At 38.6% G+C, this 16,033-nt stretch overlaps 1 protein-coding gene across 2 annotated transcripts in view; it reads right to left on the bottom strand.

The window, feature by feature from the left end:
- Positions 1-16,033, bottom strand: part of ITPR2 (inositol 1,4,5-trisphosphate receptor type 2) — a 470,721-nt gene that overhangs the window by 245,378 nt on the left and 209,310 nt on the right. For both annotated transcript variants that reach the window (XM_036251040.1, XM_036251039.1), the window contains exons 27-31: positions 11,821-11,910; positions 11,583-11,708; positions 7,053-7,175; positions 5,987-6,187; positions 3,563-3,814 (exon numbers count right to left, since the gene is read on the bottom strand). In XM_036251040.1, coding sequence (XP_036106933.1) covers positions 3,563-3,814; positions 5,987-6,187; positions 7,053-7,175; positions 11,583-11,708; positions 11,821-11,910 — 792 coding nt within the window. The remainder of the gene's footprint in view (positions 1-3,562; positions 3,815-5,986; positions 6,188-7,052; positions 7,176-11,582; positions 11,709-11,820; positions 11,911-16,033) is intronic.

The following is a 16,033-nucleotide window of genomic DNA, read 5'->3' on the forward strand; positions in this document are numbered from 1 at the left end:
CATCCCCTGACCCAGGGTCAACATATGACCTAGTATTCCATTCCCTGGGACCAGAGGTTGGTTTGAGAATGTGCAATTCACTGAAACCAAGTCTATCCATTTGAGACACTAGGAGTCAAAACTGCTCCCTTCCCCTCTGCCCTCCTGCCCCTCCCCTTCTTCTCCCCTCCCCTCCCCCACTTTCGGACTCTGCCATTCCCTCTCCCTCCCCCACCCTCTACCTCAGTGCTGACGTGGGACAAGGTAAAACTGAACAAGAAGCCGGCTTCTCCAGGTGTGTGGAGGAAAATTATGCCCAGAAGAAGAGAATAAGACAAACCCACAAGAAAAAGGGAACAAGAGATGGAAACAATTCTGACATTGTCTGAGCCTCTTGATCAAACTGAACAACTCTCCTTCAAATCCCCAAATACAGGTGTCAATAAAATTCCTGTATTTTTAAAATTTAAACTAGTTTAAGTTAGGTCTCTGTCACTTGCAACCAAGTGAGTTCTAATATAATGTTTAAAACTGTGAACAAATAACATTTTATTGTCATTCAAAAATATTTAAATCACTATTTCTGAGAAGAAACAGGTCTACAGTTTACAAAACAAAAAACAAAAAACCCTGTATCATTTTAAGATGTAGTAAAATTCCTTTCCAGATTTGGCAAAATTCTTCATAAAGGACTAGGGTGAGTCTCACCAACATGTACCATTTTTAAAATGTGCAGGGCAGTAGTTTTTTTTGTTTGTTTTGTTTTTTCATTTTCTTTTCTTTCTTTCTTTTTATTGAAAATATGACAACTGTTATAAATCATCCCAGAAAGTGTGTGTATGTGCGTGCATGTGTGAGTGTGTGTGTGTGTATGTGTCTGTGTATAATCATATAAACAACTTCAAGGGAATCACGGGACCCAAGTTAGAATCATAAGTAATACAGGGTCAGCTTTCATGTCTCAGTGCTTGCTTATTCTTGACTGCAGTCTGAAACAAACCTTCAGAGCCAGGGGACCAGCTCTAGACTGCCCACAGGGTGGGGAGACATCAGAGCCATTCAGCACATTATTACAACCATCTGGACAGCAGCTAATATTTATTCATTGTTTGCTACATGTCAAACACCTTCAGCATTTTGTATGTAATAGTTTACTTAATTTCACCCTCTAACAATCCTATCAGGTCTGTACTATAATTACTTCACTTTTAAAACTGTGGAAATTGAAAATTAGAAAGGTTAATAGCCTGTTGGAGCCAGTCATGCTGAATAAAGGTAATGGGTCCAGGTTTCTGACTATTCATTCTTTTTTTTTTTTTTTTTTTTAATCTTCACCCGAGGACATTTTTCCATTTTTTGTTCAGATAGAGTGGGAGGGGGCGAGAGAGAGAGAAACATCGACGTGAAAGGGACACATCGAGTGGCTGCCTCCCGCAGTACCCAACCAGGACCAGGGACAAACTGCAACCGAAGTACGTGCCCTTAGCGGGAACCGAACCCGGGTCTCTCTGGACCGCAGGCCGACGCTCTAACCACTGAGCCAAACTGGCTTCTGACTCATTCTTTAAATCACTTGTTCATTCATTCAAAACGTATTAAGCATAGATGGGCTCAAACAATGCAGTGGTGAATAGAAACAGACCCAGTTGTTTCTAGTCCTCACTTGTTTCTAGGCCTAGACCTCATCGAGCTTATTATAATCTTGGGAGAGGATGTGAGGGCTACAGATATTTATTAAGTAATAAAGTTCAGATGTCAAATTTCAAATTATAGAGCCTACTACAGGAGGCCAGGGACGTCGTCCTTGAAGAAGTAACGCTTGACTCAAGACGGGGAGGACGGGGGGCAGAGAAGAGGCTGAATGAAAGGGAGAGTGTGTGGCAGAGAGAGCTGCGCGTGGGAAGAGAGAAGCATAGACAGAGCCGCGAACAGACAGAACCATGGACTTAACCTCCACACTGTGCTTCCTTTCTTTGCTGTCTCACTTCAAACCAATCGGGACATGAAGTATCCCTGGTTTGGGGTGCCAATAGGTCCACAATAATATACTTCAAGTCCATCACTACATAGGACTATTTAGAATAGGAAAGTTAACCTAACCTGATACCTTTGACGTTCCTGATTTAAAATGTTCAGATTTATATCATATTCAATGTGTCACACATTTATGAACTTCACAACAATACACCACAATAGGAGAGAAGAAAGAGATTATTACAATGTACATTCCTGGAAGCCTCATTAATCCTGTTGGCAGACAATCAGTTTCTAATGAGTTTTGTTCCCTATCATCAGAGTCAAACCAGGACAGAGGGTAAAAGATGATGTGTGGATGAAGCAAAACGGCTGTCCATATTTCCAAGAACGCGTCCATTCTGTGAAGCAAGGTAAACGCACAGAGTCCAACAGACGAGCCCACGGCACCATCGCCGCCTCTCCTACCAACAGCTGTGAATTATTTACAAAGCATCTTTTTCATTCTCAAGAATATACTATAATTTGCCAGTAAATCTTTCATTTTGTTCACATGGCCATATTTAGAATTCACAGACTCCTGGAGTAGTTTCCATTGGCTATGCTTTAAAAGGGTTTATTTCTTTCATAGCTTTTATTTTGTTTGTTAATCCTCACCTGAGGATATTTTTCCATTGATTTTAGAGAGAGTGAAAGGGAGGGAGGGAGGGAGGGAGGGAGGAAGGGGGGGAAGGAGAGAGGGAGAGAGAAACATCAATGTGAAGAGACACACTGATCGGTTGCCCCCCGCACATGCCCCAACCAAGGCCAGTGATTGAACCTACAATCCAGGTACATGCCCCTGACAGGGAATTGAACCCATGACCATTTGATGTGAGGGCTGATGCTCTAACCACGGAGAAATACTGGCCAGGGTTTTCCTAGCTTTTTATAGAACTGAATAAGTAAACACTTTAATTTTCTTTAAAATTTGTTTAAAATATGTTTTTATTGATTTTTTTAGAGAGAGAGGAAAGGAAAGAGAGAGAGATAGAAACATGAATGTGAGAGAGAAACATCATTCATCTGCCTCCTGCACGCCCCCTACTGGGGATCGAGCCCACAACCTGGGCATGTGTCCTTACCAGGAATCTCTCAGTCCATGGGATGGCACTCAATCCACTGAGCCACACTGACTGAATTAATGCTCTTTTAAATCTTCACTACCCCCTGGCCAGTTCTGCTCAGTGGTTAGAGCATCAGCCTACAGACCAAAGAGTCGAAGGTTTGAACCTGGTCAAGGGCACATTCCTCAGTTGTGGTTCAGTCCCTGGCTCTGGTTGGGTCATGCGGGAGGCAACCAATCAATGTGTCTCTCTCACATCAATGTTTTTCTCTCTCTCTCTCTCCCTTCCTCCCTCCCTCCATCCCACTGTATCTGAAGATAAATGGGAAAATATCCTTGGGTAAGGATTAAAAAAAAAAAGTTTAAATCTTCACCACCATATAACTAAGCACAATTCCTTGACTAAATATATTATCTCATTATAAGTAGAAGTACTGGGACTTCCGGCACTTACCATAAAAGTTATTACCAATTCTATAGCTGCTAAGATTTCTCCCGGCTTACCTCAGGGATGCAGTCGTCATGAGTCACCACCCTCACTATGTCATCCAGGGGCAGAAGGGAATTGCATTTGATTTCAGTGTAGACATTCTTCCCCTCTGTACACGCTGCCAGCAACTCCACAAGGGTGATGTGGTAGGCTAAGGGGCCACTCTCATCCCCTCGGTCTCTCTCCGAACACATCATATGGAGAAGGATGGGAAATGATGCTCTATCATTGTAAAATATCAGCACATCTTCACCCCCATTTATCAACTGAAATAATAATAAGAGAGTCTACATAGCAGACCAAATATTCATCCTTGCAATTGTCAAAGGCTTGTTCTATCTGGAAACGTGAATCTCTTTACAAAATCAAATATTGCAAAAGCAGAACTGTACCAAGGCAGGATGGTAAAAAGATTCTAGTCAGGTGCTAAGTGATTTGTTGTAAACACTACCAAAACCAGTAGGAGGGATATGGGGGCCCTGGATGGGGGCAAGGATTAAATGACATGGATGATAGTAAACGGTTCATCAGTGAGTTACCCACTGAAATAAAACCTGCAACATATTCAAATAAAGTTACTTCCCTCTGCTGCAAATGAAAGACTCTATTGCCAAAGCATAGGAAATCTCATAAGTGTAAATTTAATAAAGCGGAATAAAATATCCCCATCTCTTTCAACAGCGATGGGATAAGTAAGCCAGTACATTGAGCCAAATGCAACTCTGGAATAATCTGGAAATTCCATGTGTCACGAGCTTCAGTAAAGAATGAATGTAAAAGCAGAAAGAGGACAAATAAAGAGAAAAAAAAGATTTGAGAGAGAAACTTTTAAGACATAAATTTTCCTTTCTATTTTGTTGATATAATTTTAGTGGAGAAATCCAGTAGGTGGTAATTTTATTGCTCCAAACCCCTAATGTGTTATTGTCTACCCATTACCAAATTTCTAACCCCAATGTGAGATGTTGGTAAATAACACAGCTTATATAATTTTTCTGTTTTATTTGAATTAATAACATATTAAACATTCCTTTGATTGGGTACATAATGTCAACTGTGAGAAAACACAGTTTGTTGTTAACCTGTTAACCGAGCAGGACGTATAAATACGTCAAACGTTGCATACAGTAAAAAGGGAATTCCCCGGTTATTTCCCAGTTAACAGGTTATTAAGCGTGATTTGATAACAATTATCATTATACCACAGATGACACGTCTGAGAGAAGCTTTCTTCATTCCTCTCAACCCTGAAGTAATAACATATTACAATTGATAAGAATTAGTTGGCTTACTTAGAAAGTTTTGCTGAAAGAGACTGTGTATGTGTCAAAAAATATATACTCTATTTCAATACAATATAACATTACAAACACTTCTTCACGCTTAGGAACACTTCGCCTTCTACGTGTCATGGAACTGGCTTAAATACCTGCTGCTTTCTAATTTCAATTCTTACCTTGATAATCATAATTAAAGTCATATTAGTTCCCATACACTTCTAGGTCATGAAGAACTAATATGAATGTAAATGTAGATTTTTTTAAAAAGGTAAATTACACCAGTAAAAATATTCCTTAAAATGTTTAATAACAAAATTTTACATAAAAAATTCTAAGCTTAAAGCTGGATTAATTTCAAGATTTCCTCAGAACAGGAGAGATTTACACTGTATTTATATAGAAACTCCTTCATTCCCAAGGCTAAGGTATATAATCGTGCAAAACTCCAAAACAATATAATCTACTAAGTAACTGTTTGGTACTCATGGCTGAAAGATGTCTTAATCATACAGGCCTTTAGAAAACCATTAGGTCACAGGGCAATAATTTATCCAGATGGACTCAAAGAGCGGTTACCTCTCCAACTTACTCATTGCATAAATCTTGCTCAATTTCAAACATCATAGTGAAAATGGCAAAATGAATTAAGTACTTCATTCATTTGTTTTTTCTTAAACATTGCACTTACTCTAAATAGCTAAGTTTTCATGTGTAATAAACCACTGATGGATAATTTCTACTAATTCAATTCTCTTCAAAGCCCTCTGCAAATAGAAGCAGAGAACATCCCCTCTAGACTTCAGGAAGTGTTATAAAGGCAATGAAAAGGCAGAGTTGAATCCATTTTTGTTATACATTGAAAGCTTAAAAATATAGAATTCCATCCCTTTCATTCTAAATAACCTGTAACAATGTATAGGATTTGACCCTTATTTAAAATACACGAATCCAGTAAGAAAAAGAAAAGCTCTTAGAAAATTATAAGATCAGCTTATGTTACTTCACTAGAGTTAAGCAACACATATTGGTGCTCAAATAGTCCTGATTAAATTATTTTCCAAAGCACTGTTGTTGTTTTTCTCGCTCTGCATGTACAGAAAACACTTATTTAGGCATATTGTGTGTGTGAAGCTGATAAAATGTAAACTGAGAACATACCTCTGTCATGACCATATCCTGGCATTTCTTCACATATTTACCATCTGCTTTCACAATCGTCTGCAGAAACCTCAGGTACTCCACGTGGCGGCCGTGGGTCTCGACGCAGTGCACAAAATGCTGCACGACTCGCTCGCTGATTTCATTGCACAGGTGGTAATTGTTCATGAAGATGTGCCGCATGGTCTCTGCCTCAAGGAGCTAGCGAGAGGAACATGCCTTGTGATTCTGACAAGATCGATTTTTCTATTCCACAGCACCTAGACTAATGTCCCCACTTGTGATCAGTTTTAGATTTTATGCAAAACTACAGTGAGCTTTCTGTGCAAGTCTTCAACAAGATCCAATGAGATCATTCACCACTAAAAGAAAACTAAGCCTGGCTGGTGTGGCTCACTGGCTGAGTGTCGACCCATGCACCAAGAGGTCGCCGTTCGATTCCTGTTCGATTCCTGGTCAGGGCACATACCCAGGTTGTGGGCCAAACCTCCAGTGGGGGGCATGCAGGAGGCCGCCAGTTGATGTTCTCTCTCACCAATGTTTTTATCTCTCTCTTCTTCTCCCTTCCCCTCTAAAATAAATAAAGAAAAGGTTTTTAAAAAGAAACGAAAACTGAGCTCACAAAGGAATTTAGTTGGAAAAATTAGCTTATTACCAGACAGGTCAACATGTGGGAAACAGTATTCTTGAGAATAATTTAAGGATTTGTTATTCAAAGTTAGCTCTTCCCAAGTATCTTCTGACCCACATTTTACAGAGCAGAGTGAATTCTACCTTTGAGCTGTTCATATTTATCTTACTCATGGCTAGTTCTTTCTTTTTCCTATCATTAAACTAAACATATAAGTGAAGTCTTCATTTGCTGGTAAAATTTGTGTAATTTTTCCAGTTTCTTTAAATGTTCCCTTAATGGGAATAAAAGATCATCACTTTTAGGGAGAGAACCCTTACAAGAAAAAAATAAATAAATAAATAAAGTGATGAATAAAATTCTATTCATCAATGCTGCTAAAATGAATTTGATGAACACTGTAATATAAATATTAGAAGTCACAAAAATACTTACACCAGGAGTTAAAAACAAATTCAGATGTTTATGAAGGAGAACTTGATTCTGTGGATTTCCCCGACAGAAATTCTGCAGGAATGTATGGGCGAGGTTCATTATCTCATTCATCTTTTCGTCACTCTGTAAGTTAAAGAGCAGCACATGAAACAGAGAAACAAACGTACCAGAGCAAAAATGTTCTCAAAAAATATGTTCTTTCACACATGCACTTTTCTTGTATCTCTGCCACTGTTTTATGCTCCAAGTTCTCTGCGGCTCTTTTATTTGTACACCTCTCCCATCTTCTAGATGTTTCTTCCTTCTCTACTTCTCCTATTATCAGCTGTGCTCCACTCTTTCAACCTCCTCTGTGTCCCAGTCCACCACCCTTTCCCCTAACCCTTCCTGCCTGCGACTAGATTCCCATCACTGTCCTAGTGCCTTTGTCTCCTGCCTCGGTCCTCACCTCCTCCATCCTCCCGGTCTCTCTGGCCACCGCCTTCTCTGGTTCTCGCTTCTCAGCTGCACCCTCCATCCCTCTCATTCCTCCTCTTTCTTGGACTCTTCTTCTTTCCCAGTGTTTCTATGTCTTTGGATCTTCCCTCGTTCTCCTCCTGCCCCACCTGTTCTTCGTTCTCCTCTTTCCCATCTATATTCCCTTCTCAACCTTCCCCTTCCTTCTGCGGAGCCCAGGAGCTCCTCCTCCTCCTCCTGCCTCTTCTCCTCCTCTTGGCTCCCGTCCCTTGTCTTTCTGCCCTACCCCACCCTTTCCTCTCCCTCCGCACTTTTCCTCCCACTCCCCACCCTCTAAAGTTCCCTCCCTCTGTATTCCTGACCTGATCTCGTCTTTCCTCTCCCCTCTCTCTGCCTGCCTTTTGCTATTTACTTTGTCTCTTATTTCCACCTCTTCCTTTTCCTTTTTCCCTTTGCTTCCTCCCCTAGTCTTGCACCCTCTCTCTTTTTGTCCCTCTTTCTTTTACTTATTTATTTTTAATTTCATTTTTGTTACAGATGTTTCTCCTTTTTTACCCCATTGGCACCCCCTTCTCCATCCCCCCCACCCCGTCCCCAGCTTTGTTGTCCATGTCCATTGGTCATGCATACATGCATATAAGTTCTGTGGTTTATCTCTCCCCCACCACCCCCTCTTCTGAGAGTTGTCAGTCTGTACCCTACTTCCATGTTTCTGGGTCTACCGTATTCCTCAGACTGTTATGTTCATTATATTCCGCATATAAGTGAGATCATATGATACTTGTCTTTCTCTGCTTGGCTTGTTTCGCTTAGGAGAATACTTTCTAGGTCCCTCCATGTAGTCTCAAAGGATAAGAGATCTTTCTTTCTTACAGCTGCATAGTACTCCATTGTGTGTATGTACCACTGCTTTTTTATCCATTCGTTTACTGGTGGGCACTTGGGCTGTTTCCAGATCTTAGCTATTGTAAATAGTGCTGCTATGAACATGGGGGTACATATATTCTTCCTGATTTGGTGTTTCAGGCTTCTGAGGGTATATTCCTAGAAGCGGGATCACTGGGTCAAATGGAAGTTCAATTTTTAATTTTTTGAGGTAACACCATATTGTTTTCCATAGTGGCTGCACCAGTCTGCATTCCCACCAGCAGTGTACTAGAGTCCCCTTTGCTCCGCACCCTCACCAACACTTGTTGTTTGATGATTTGTTGATGGCACCATTCTGACAGGTGTGAGGTGATACCTCATTGTTGTTTTAATTTGCATCTCTCTGATGATTAGTGATGTTGAGCATTTCTTCATATGTCTCTTGGCCATTTGTATGTCCTGTTTAGAGAGGTATCTATTCAACTCCTCTGCCCATTTTTTAATTGGGTTCTTTGTATTCCTTTTGTTGAGTTGTATGAGTACAACTTGAGTACAAATGAGTATATATTTTGGAAATTAACCCCTTATCTGATGTATCATTGGCAATGATGTGCTCCCATACAATGGGTAGCCTTTCCATTTTGATGATTGTTTCTTTTGCTGTAAAGAAGCTTTTAAGTTCGATGTAGTCCCATGTGTTAATTTTTTCCTTTGTTTCTGTTGTTTTAGGTGATGTATCAGTGAAAATTCTGCTGCGTATGATGTTCGAAATTTTGATGCCTATATTTTCCTCTAGAATTTTTATGTCTTTACAGGTCACATTTAAGTTTTTTATCCATTTTGAGTTTATTCTTGTGTAGGGTGTAAGTTGATGATCTAGTTTCATTTTTCTGCATGTAGCTGTCCAATTTTCCCAACACCATTAAAGAGGCTGTCTTTACTCCACTGTATGCTCTTGCCACCTTTGTCAAATATTAATTGAGCATATTCCCTTGGTCCATTTCTGGGTTCTCTGTTATGTTCCACTGGTCTATATGCCTGTTCTTGAGCCAGTACCAGGCTGTTTTGATTACAGTCGCTTTGTAGTATAACCTGATATCTGGTATTGTGATCCCACCTACTTTGTCCTTCTTTTTCAAACTTGCTGTGGCTATTCGAGGACTTTTTTGGTTCCATATGAACTTTTGAAGTATTTGTTCTAGTTCTGTGAAGTATAGCGTTGGTATTTTGATGGGGATTGCATTGAATCTATAGATTGCTTTGGGTAGTATGGACATTTTAATGATGTTAATTCTTCCGATCCATGAACAAGGTATGTGCTTCCACTTTTTTATATCTTCCTCTATTTCTTTTTTCAATAGCCTGTAGTTTTCTGCAAATAAGTCCTTTACTTCTTTGGTTAAGTTTATTCCTAGGTATCTTAATTTTTTTGCTGCAATGGTAAATGGGATTGTTTTTTCAGTTTCTCTTTCTGTGAGTTCATCATTGGTGTAAAAGAATGCCGTCGATTTCTTGATGTTAATTTTGTATCCTGCTACTTTGCCAAATGCATTTATTAAGTCTAGTAGATTTTTGATGGAGTTTTTAGGGTTTTCTATGTATAATATCATGTTGTCTGCAAATAATGACAGTTTCACTTCCTCCTTTCCAATTTGGATCCCTTTTATTTTTTCTTCATGTCTGATTGCTGTGGCTAAGACTTCCAGTACTATGTTAAATAAGAGTGGTGAAAGTGGATATCTCTGTCTTGTTTCTGTTCTTAACGGAAATGTTTTTATTTTTTGCCCACTGAGTATGATATTGACTGTAGGTCTTTCATACATGGCCTTTATTATGTCAAGATTTGATCCCTCTATTCCCACATTGCTGAACGTTTTTATCAGATATGGATGCTGGATTTTGTCAAATGCTTTTTTAGCGTCTATTGATATGATCATGTGGTTTTTATTCTTCATTTTGTGTATGTGGTGTATCACATTTATTGATTTGCGAATATTGTACCAGCCTTGCATCCCTGGGATAAATCCCACTTGGTCATGAATAATTTTTTTGATGTATTGCTGGATCCAATTTGCTAGTATTTTGTTCAGGATTTTGGCGTCTATGTTTATCAGGGATGTTGGCCTATAATTTTCTTTCTTTGTAGTGTCTTTTTTGGTTTAGGAATTAGAATTATGCTGGCCTCATAGAACAAGTTTGGAAGTCTTCCTTCCTCTTGAATTTTTTGAAATACTTTGAGGAGAATGGATGTTAGTTCTTTTTTTGAATGTTCAGTAAAACTCTCCCATGAAGCCATCTGGGCCTGGGCTTTTGTTTGCTGGGAGAGTCTTGATTACCTCTTCAATTTCCTTGTTATTGGTCTGTTCAAGTTTTCTACTTGTAACTCTTTCTGAACACACATCCTCTCTTTTGTATTTATTGATCAATTGATTGCATTTTTTATTTTTATTTTTCAATTACAGTTTACTTTTCAATATTATTTTCTATTGGTTTCAGGTATACAGCATAGTAGTTAGACAATCATATACTTTAAAAAGTGTTCCCCTAATATTTCCAGTACCCACTTGGCCCCATACAGAATTATTCCAACATTGTTGACGCTATTCCCTATACTGCACTTTACATGACTGTTCTGTAACTACCAGCCTGTACTTCTCCGTCCCTTCACCTCGTTCACCCAGTCCTCCATCTGCCCTCCTCTTTAGCAGCCATCAGTCCATTCTCTGCTAACACATGCACTCTTAGGGTTGCTTTCCTTATTCACTGTCATTTTCCAAAGTCCCATAACACTGTCATTTGCTTATAGGGCTCTTGTTAAGAAACTTAAGTCTCAAAATTGACAAAGTATGCCAAGTTCTCTTCTTAAAAGTGATTTTTAACAATATCATGGAAATCATCTAAACTTGTTCCTAATCCCATTTTAAATATGAGGAAATGCGTCTACTAATGACCTTACACTGATGGTTTAGTTATAGATGGCACAAACTTTAGACTCTTTTCTGATTTGGAAGGTTGTCAGGTGCTTATCTAGAAGAGTGTTCTTGTTTGTAGAAAGTACACACTAAACAGCTCAGGGGTGATGGGGAATCAGATCGGCGACTTACTTTCAAATAGTTCAAGAGAAAAAAATTCATTGTAACCTTGCTATACATTTAAAATTGTATCAAAATTCAAAATTAAAGGAAAAAAAAGTAGCTAAGAACTAACCTTTTCATAGGGTATCTGGAGAAGATCCAACACCACAGAGTGAGCTCCCATATTTTTCAGTAACCGTTGATGCTGATTCCGACACTTCTTATTCTGTATGCAGAGTTTACTGAGCCTAATCAAAATCTTTTAAAAGAAAAGCAGTCAATATTACAAACCTGATATTGAATAATATCTGCACAAAAGTTATTTGCCATGCAAATATAAACCCATATAAAAATATTTTCCTTCTGCTGACCTCCTTTACAATCCAGTAGTTATTGCTCTTATTGCTGTCAATCTGAGGTGTCTTTGTCCCATCCTGCACTGGACTTAAAATGTTTGATTCCTAAAGTAAACACAAATACATATTTTATGTTATATGTATCATTGTGATAAATATATTTATTTTGTAATAAGTATATTTTGTAATCATTTATTATTCAACTTAAATGTTTCCTTTGTACTTTATTTTTATCCAATAAAAGTTCCTTGGCTTGCATGAGTCATCCAATTACCATTTCCCAATAACAACCAAATTACAAGATAAATTGTATTACAAAAATTAATGAGGTAAGCTAAAAAAGAAAAGTTATTACATATAACATTAGTCCATTCCCTAATGCTAAATTTATCAAACACATCATGGCTTTCTATTATCTATAGGAGAAGGAATAGTAAAAATTCAGGGCATAAAAGGTATAATTATATCATCAGGGATGAACTTCAGGGAAAATAAAAAGAGTAAAGGAGAATGTAATAATAGCTGAAAAACATTTCAGGAATGGAAGGAAAGAACACTTTAACCCAAAAATTCCTTGGCAGGTTACCGTGACAACCTTAAAGAGTCATGATTTGGGGCCAACTAAGCAAGTACAAAGCCACAAAAATGAAGAAAGAGAAATAACATTTAAATTAAAAATACTATTTCGAATGAATAAATTAATAAAACTTATTAAGAGGACATAATCCAGCAAAAATATTCCCTTATAGCAACCATTATCTGTAGCATACAATTAAAAAAAACAAAAAATATATATACTGTACAGATTTTAAATATCAACTATTGGAGTCACCATATGAAAATAAAATACCTTTTACAAACAACATAATACATGAACATTTATTAACATTTAATCCCTGCCTGGTATTAGACAAGATGAATGGATCTAAAAATAAATATAAGAGCCCTGGCCAGTGTGTCTCAGTGGTTAGAGCATCGGCCCACATACCAAAGGGTCTTGTGTTTGATTCCCAGTCAAGGGTACACACCTGGGTTTCAGGTTCTATCCCCAGGCCCAGTCGGGGTGTGTGGGGGAGGCAATCAATCAATGTGTCTCTCTCATGTTGACAGTTGGGGTGTGTGGGGGAGGCAATCAATCAATGTGTCTCTCTCATGTTGATGTTTCTATTTCTTTTCTCTCTCTCTCTCTCTCTCTCTCTCTCTCTCTCTCTCTCTCTCTCTCTTCCTCCCTCCCTCCCTCCCTCCCTCCCTTCCACTCCCTCTAAAAAGCAATGGAAAAAATATCCTTGGGTGAGGATTAACAAAAACAAACAAAAAAGAAATATAAGATATGGTCCTTCCAACAAGAAAATCACAGTCTACCTAAGAAAACAGAGACAAATATAAAAGTAAGGCTTTGAACTGAGCAGAATTCACTATTCAGAGAGAGAAAGGGAAACTAGCTATGGCTTTAGATGTCTTTATAAAGGAGGTCTAGTTGAAGCCAACGTCTTGAAAGATGAAAATCAGTTAAGTATGAGAGACTGGTGGCAGGGCAGGGGATACCTCTCGGTGGAGCAGCCCCCTTCGCCAGAGGCACTGCAGAAAGAGCAGACACAACAGTGTGCACAAAGTGGCAGAAACTGACAGTGCGTGTCCCTGATCTATACAATATGTACAAAATGGCACTTGGGGAAAATCTCAAGTTCAACTTGGGTTAAAACAAAGAAAGAAAGAAAAGCCCAGCCGGTGTGGCTCAGTGGACTGAGCATCATCCAATGGACTTAGAGATCCCAGTTCAATTCCCAGTCAGGGTACATGCCCAGGTTGCAGGCTCAATCCCCAGGAGAGGGCGTGCTGGGAGGCAACCGGTCAATGTTTCTCACTCACATTGATGTTTCTCTCTCTCTCCCACTTCCTCTCTCTCTAAAAAAATCATTAAAAACATATAGTTTAAAAAAAACAAAAAAGAACACAAAACTGTATTAATGGTCTTGGGCACTCTCAGTAAAGGCAACCCCAATCTAGCCTCAGGAAAAACAAACAAAAGTATATGAAGCCAGTAAATATCATTTCATGTGTACCAAGCTGCTGTTCCAATGTGTTCCATAACAAATCATGAAATTGATGCAAACCGAGAAAGAAAGAAAACACTTCCCTTGCTGGTGGAAGAGTTTTGATGAAACACTGCAAGCAGAGGGACCTGATCGATGCTGAGCTTCACCCTCCTGTTAGTTTGTACCCCTTCCCTTGCTTCTCCCCAGGCAAATACTGTCCAAGGTGGAGTTCCCAATCTGAACTCTACCTTAGCAAGCAACAGCTTCCCCTTTTTTTACTGAGCATATGGAAATTCTCCTACACAGCGTTTTCTCTTCCTGTCCAAAAATTTCCAGAATCATCCACAAACCTGTCTCCTTCCCTGCTGTGCCTTGGAGAGAAAGAGCCTTTGATCCACAGATTTTTAAATGTCAACGTCCCTGCCTCCTTCCTGGTGCACAGGCAGTTCCTGCCCTCTGCTGATTCTTCCTCATCTCTTTAAAAATATGGCCAAGTTCAGGCTAACCAAGCACTTTCGGTGACCCTGCCCATTCTGGGAAGTAGGTTTGTATCTCCAGTTACTGTTCCCACCAAATTTCTCAAAAGAATAATCTATAACAAAGTGCACTAAAATTGCTTTATGTGCCCATGACTTTAATTACCAACATTTTCTTCAGCATTTTGATTCTGTGGTTCACTACCATTTTCTTTAAACCCCACTCTTTTGTTTCCGTGGGACATGAGACCCTCCGAGATTACTGCCACCGTTCTAACACCTTGTCTCTTTTACTTGGCAGAATTAGAACTGCAAAAAGGAAAGGATATGACTTAAAGCCTTCAAAACATCACTGTTGGATTCCAGGGCTGTGGCATTTATCTATCCAAATAAATTCTAGGAGGAAAATGAAACTGTTCAATCCTACTCCAGGTAAATAAAAGAGGAAAAAATGCAAGATAATGTCTGGAAGACAATAAACACTAAATGATTCCTTAAAAGTTACAGAAGAAAATGAGAAGCTATATATGTAAGAGAAGCCAGGGCAGAGGAAGGAAGGAGCCCACGTGCTAATATGAATGGAAACGATTTAGCTAAAAAGAGACTGGAAGTCAGAGAATGAGACAGCAGAGGTTTCTATTTGATAGCAAAAATAATTTATTGTGAGTAGAACTTGCAAACTCTAGAAATATAATTAAATGTCCCTTTCTGATCCGAAAGTGGAGGGTGAATTTTAAAAAGATAATATAGCTCTGGCCAATGGTTTGGTTTGTTAGAGCATCATCCTGTACACCAAAAGGTTTTGGGTTCAATTCCTGGTCAAGGCATGTACCTAGGTTGCTGGTTCAATTCCCAGCCAGGACATGTATAGGAGGCAACTGATAGGTGTTTCTCACATCAATGTTTCTCTCTCTCTCACTCTCTCTCTCTCTAAAATCAACAATTTTTTAAAAAGACCATATTCAATTTTTTTCTGGAAGAGAAGAAATACTAAAAAAAAAGTTTGTACTACAACGCAGAATTAAGATATTATCAAGTCCAAACACTGACAAATCTCCTAAGATAGAAAGGAGATCTTTCTGACATATGTCAACTTTTTTTTTTTAATCAGTTAAAAATAAAGGCAAACTTTTGGCAGATATATTCAAGTCCATTTTTCAATGACCTGACGAAAAATCAACTGTCTTGCTTTAAGAAAAGTAATCGCAAGCAAAACATACCACATTACAAAAAATGTTCTTTAGTTCAGCTTAGAGGAAGATATAGATAATGCTAACCTCTGTAAGTATAGGAATTATGAAGAGTAATTATTTTAATTTAAAATTGCCAGCAGTCAACAAAAGGAGGCAACACTGGAGAATTCAATAAACAGCCACTTTTAATTTCAGAAAATAATTCCATGTAATTAAACTGAACCAAAATATGAACCTATAGAACATCTGGATGATTCCAAAGCTGTGATTAGGGGAATCTAAGAAATACGTAAACTAAATAACTATGGTTAAGTTTTCTTGTTTGTTTGTTTTTAATTTTGATGCCAAAATGCTCCAAGTGAAAGGTGTTCTAAGAGTTTTCCTCTACAAAGAGTGGAAATAGATTGTACTTTTTATATCCTATAGAACTTGAGTCCTAGGTCAGCTGCCAAATCTACAAAGCTCTGGCTTTATTCTAATGACAAAATACTAGAAGGGTGGAAAATGGAAAAGCATAACTGGA

This window comes from Molossus molossus, unplaced genomic scaffold (genome assembly GCF_014108415.1).
Source record: "Molossus molossus isolate mMolMol1 unplaced genomic scaffold, mMolMol1.p scaffold_m16_p_10, whole genome shotgun sequence".
Classification (NCBI taxonomy): domain Eukaryota; kingdom Metazoa; phylum Chordata; class Mammalia; order Chiroptera; family Molossidae; genus Molossus; species Molossus molossus.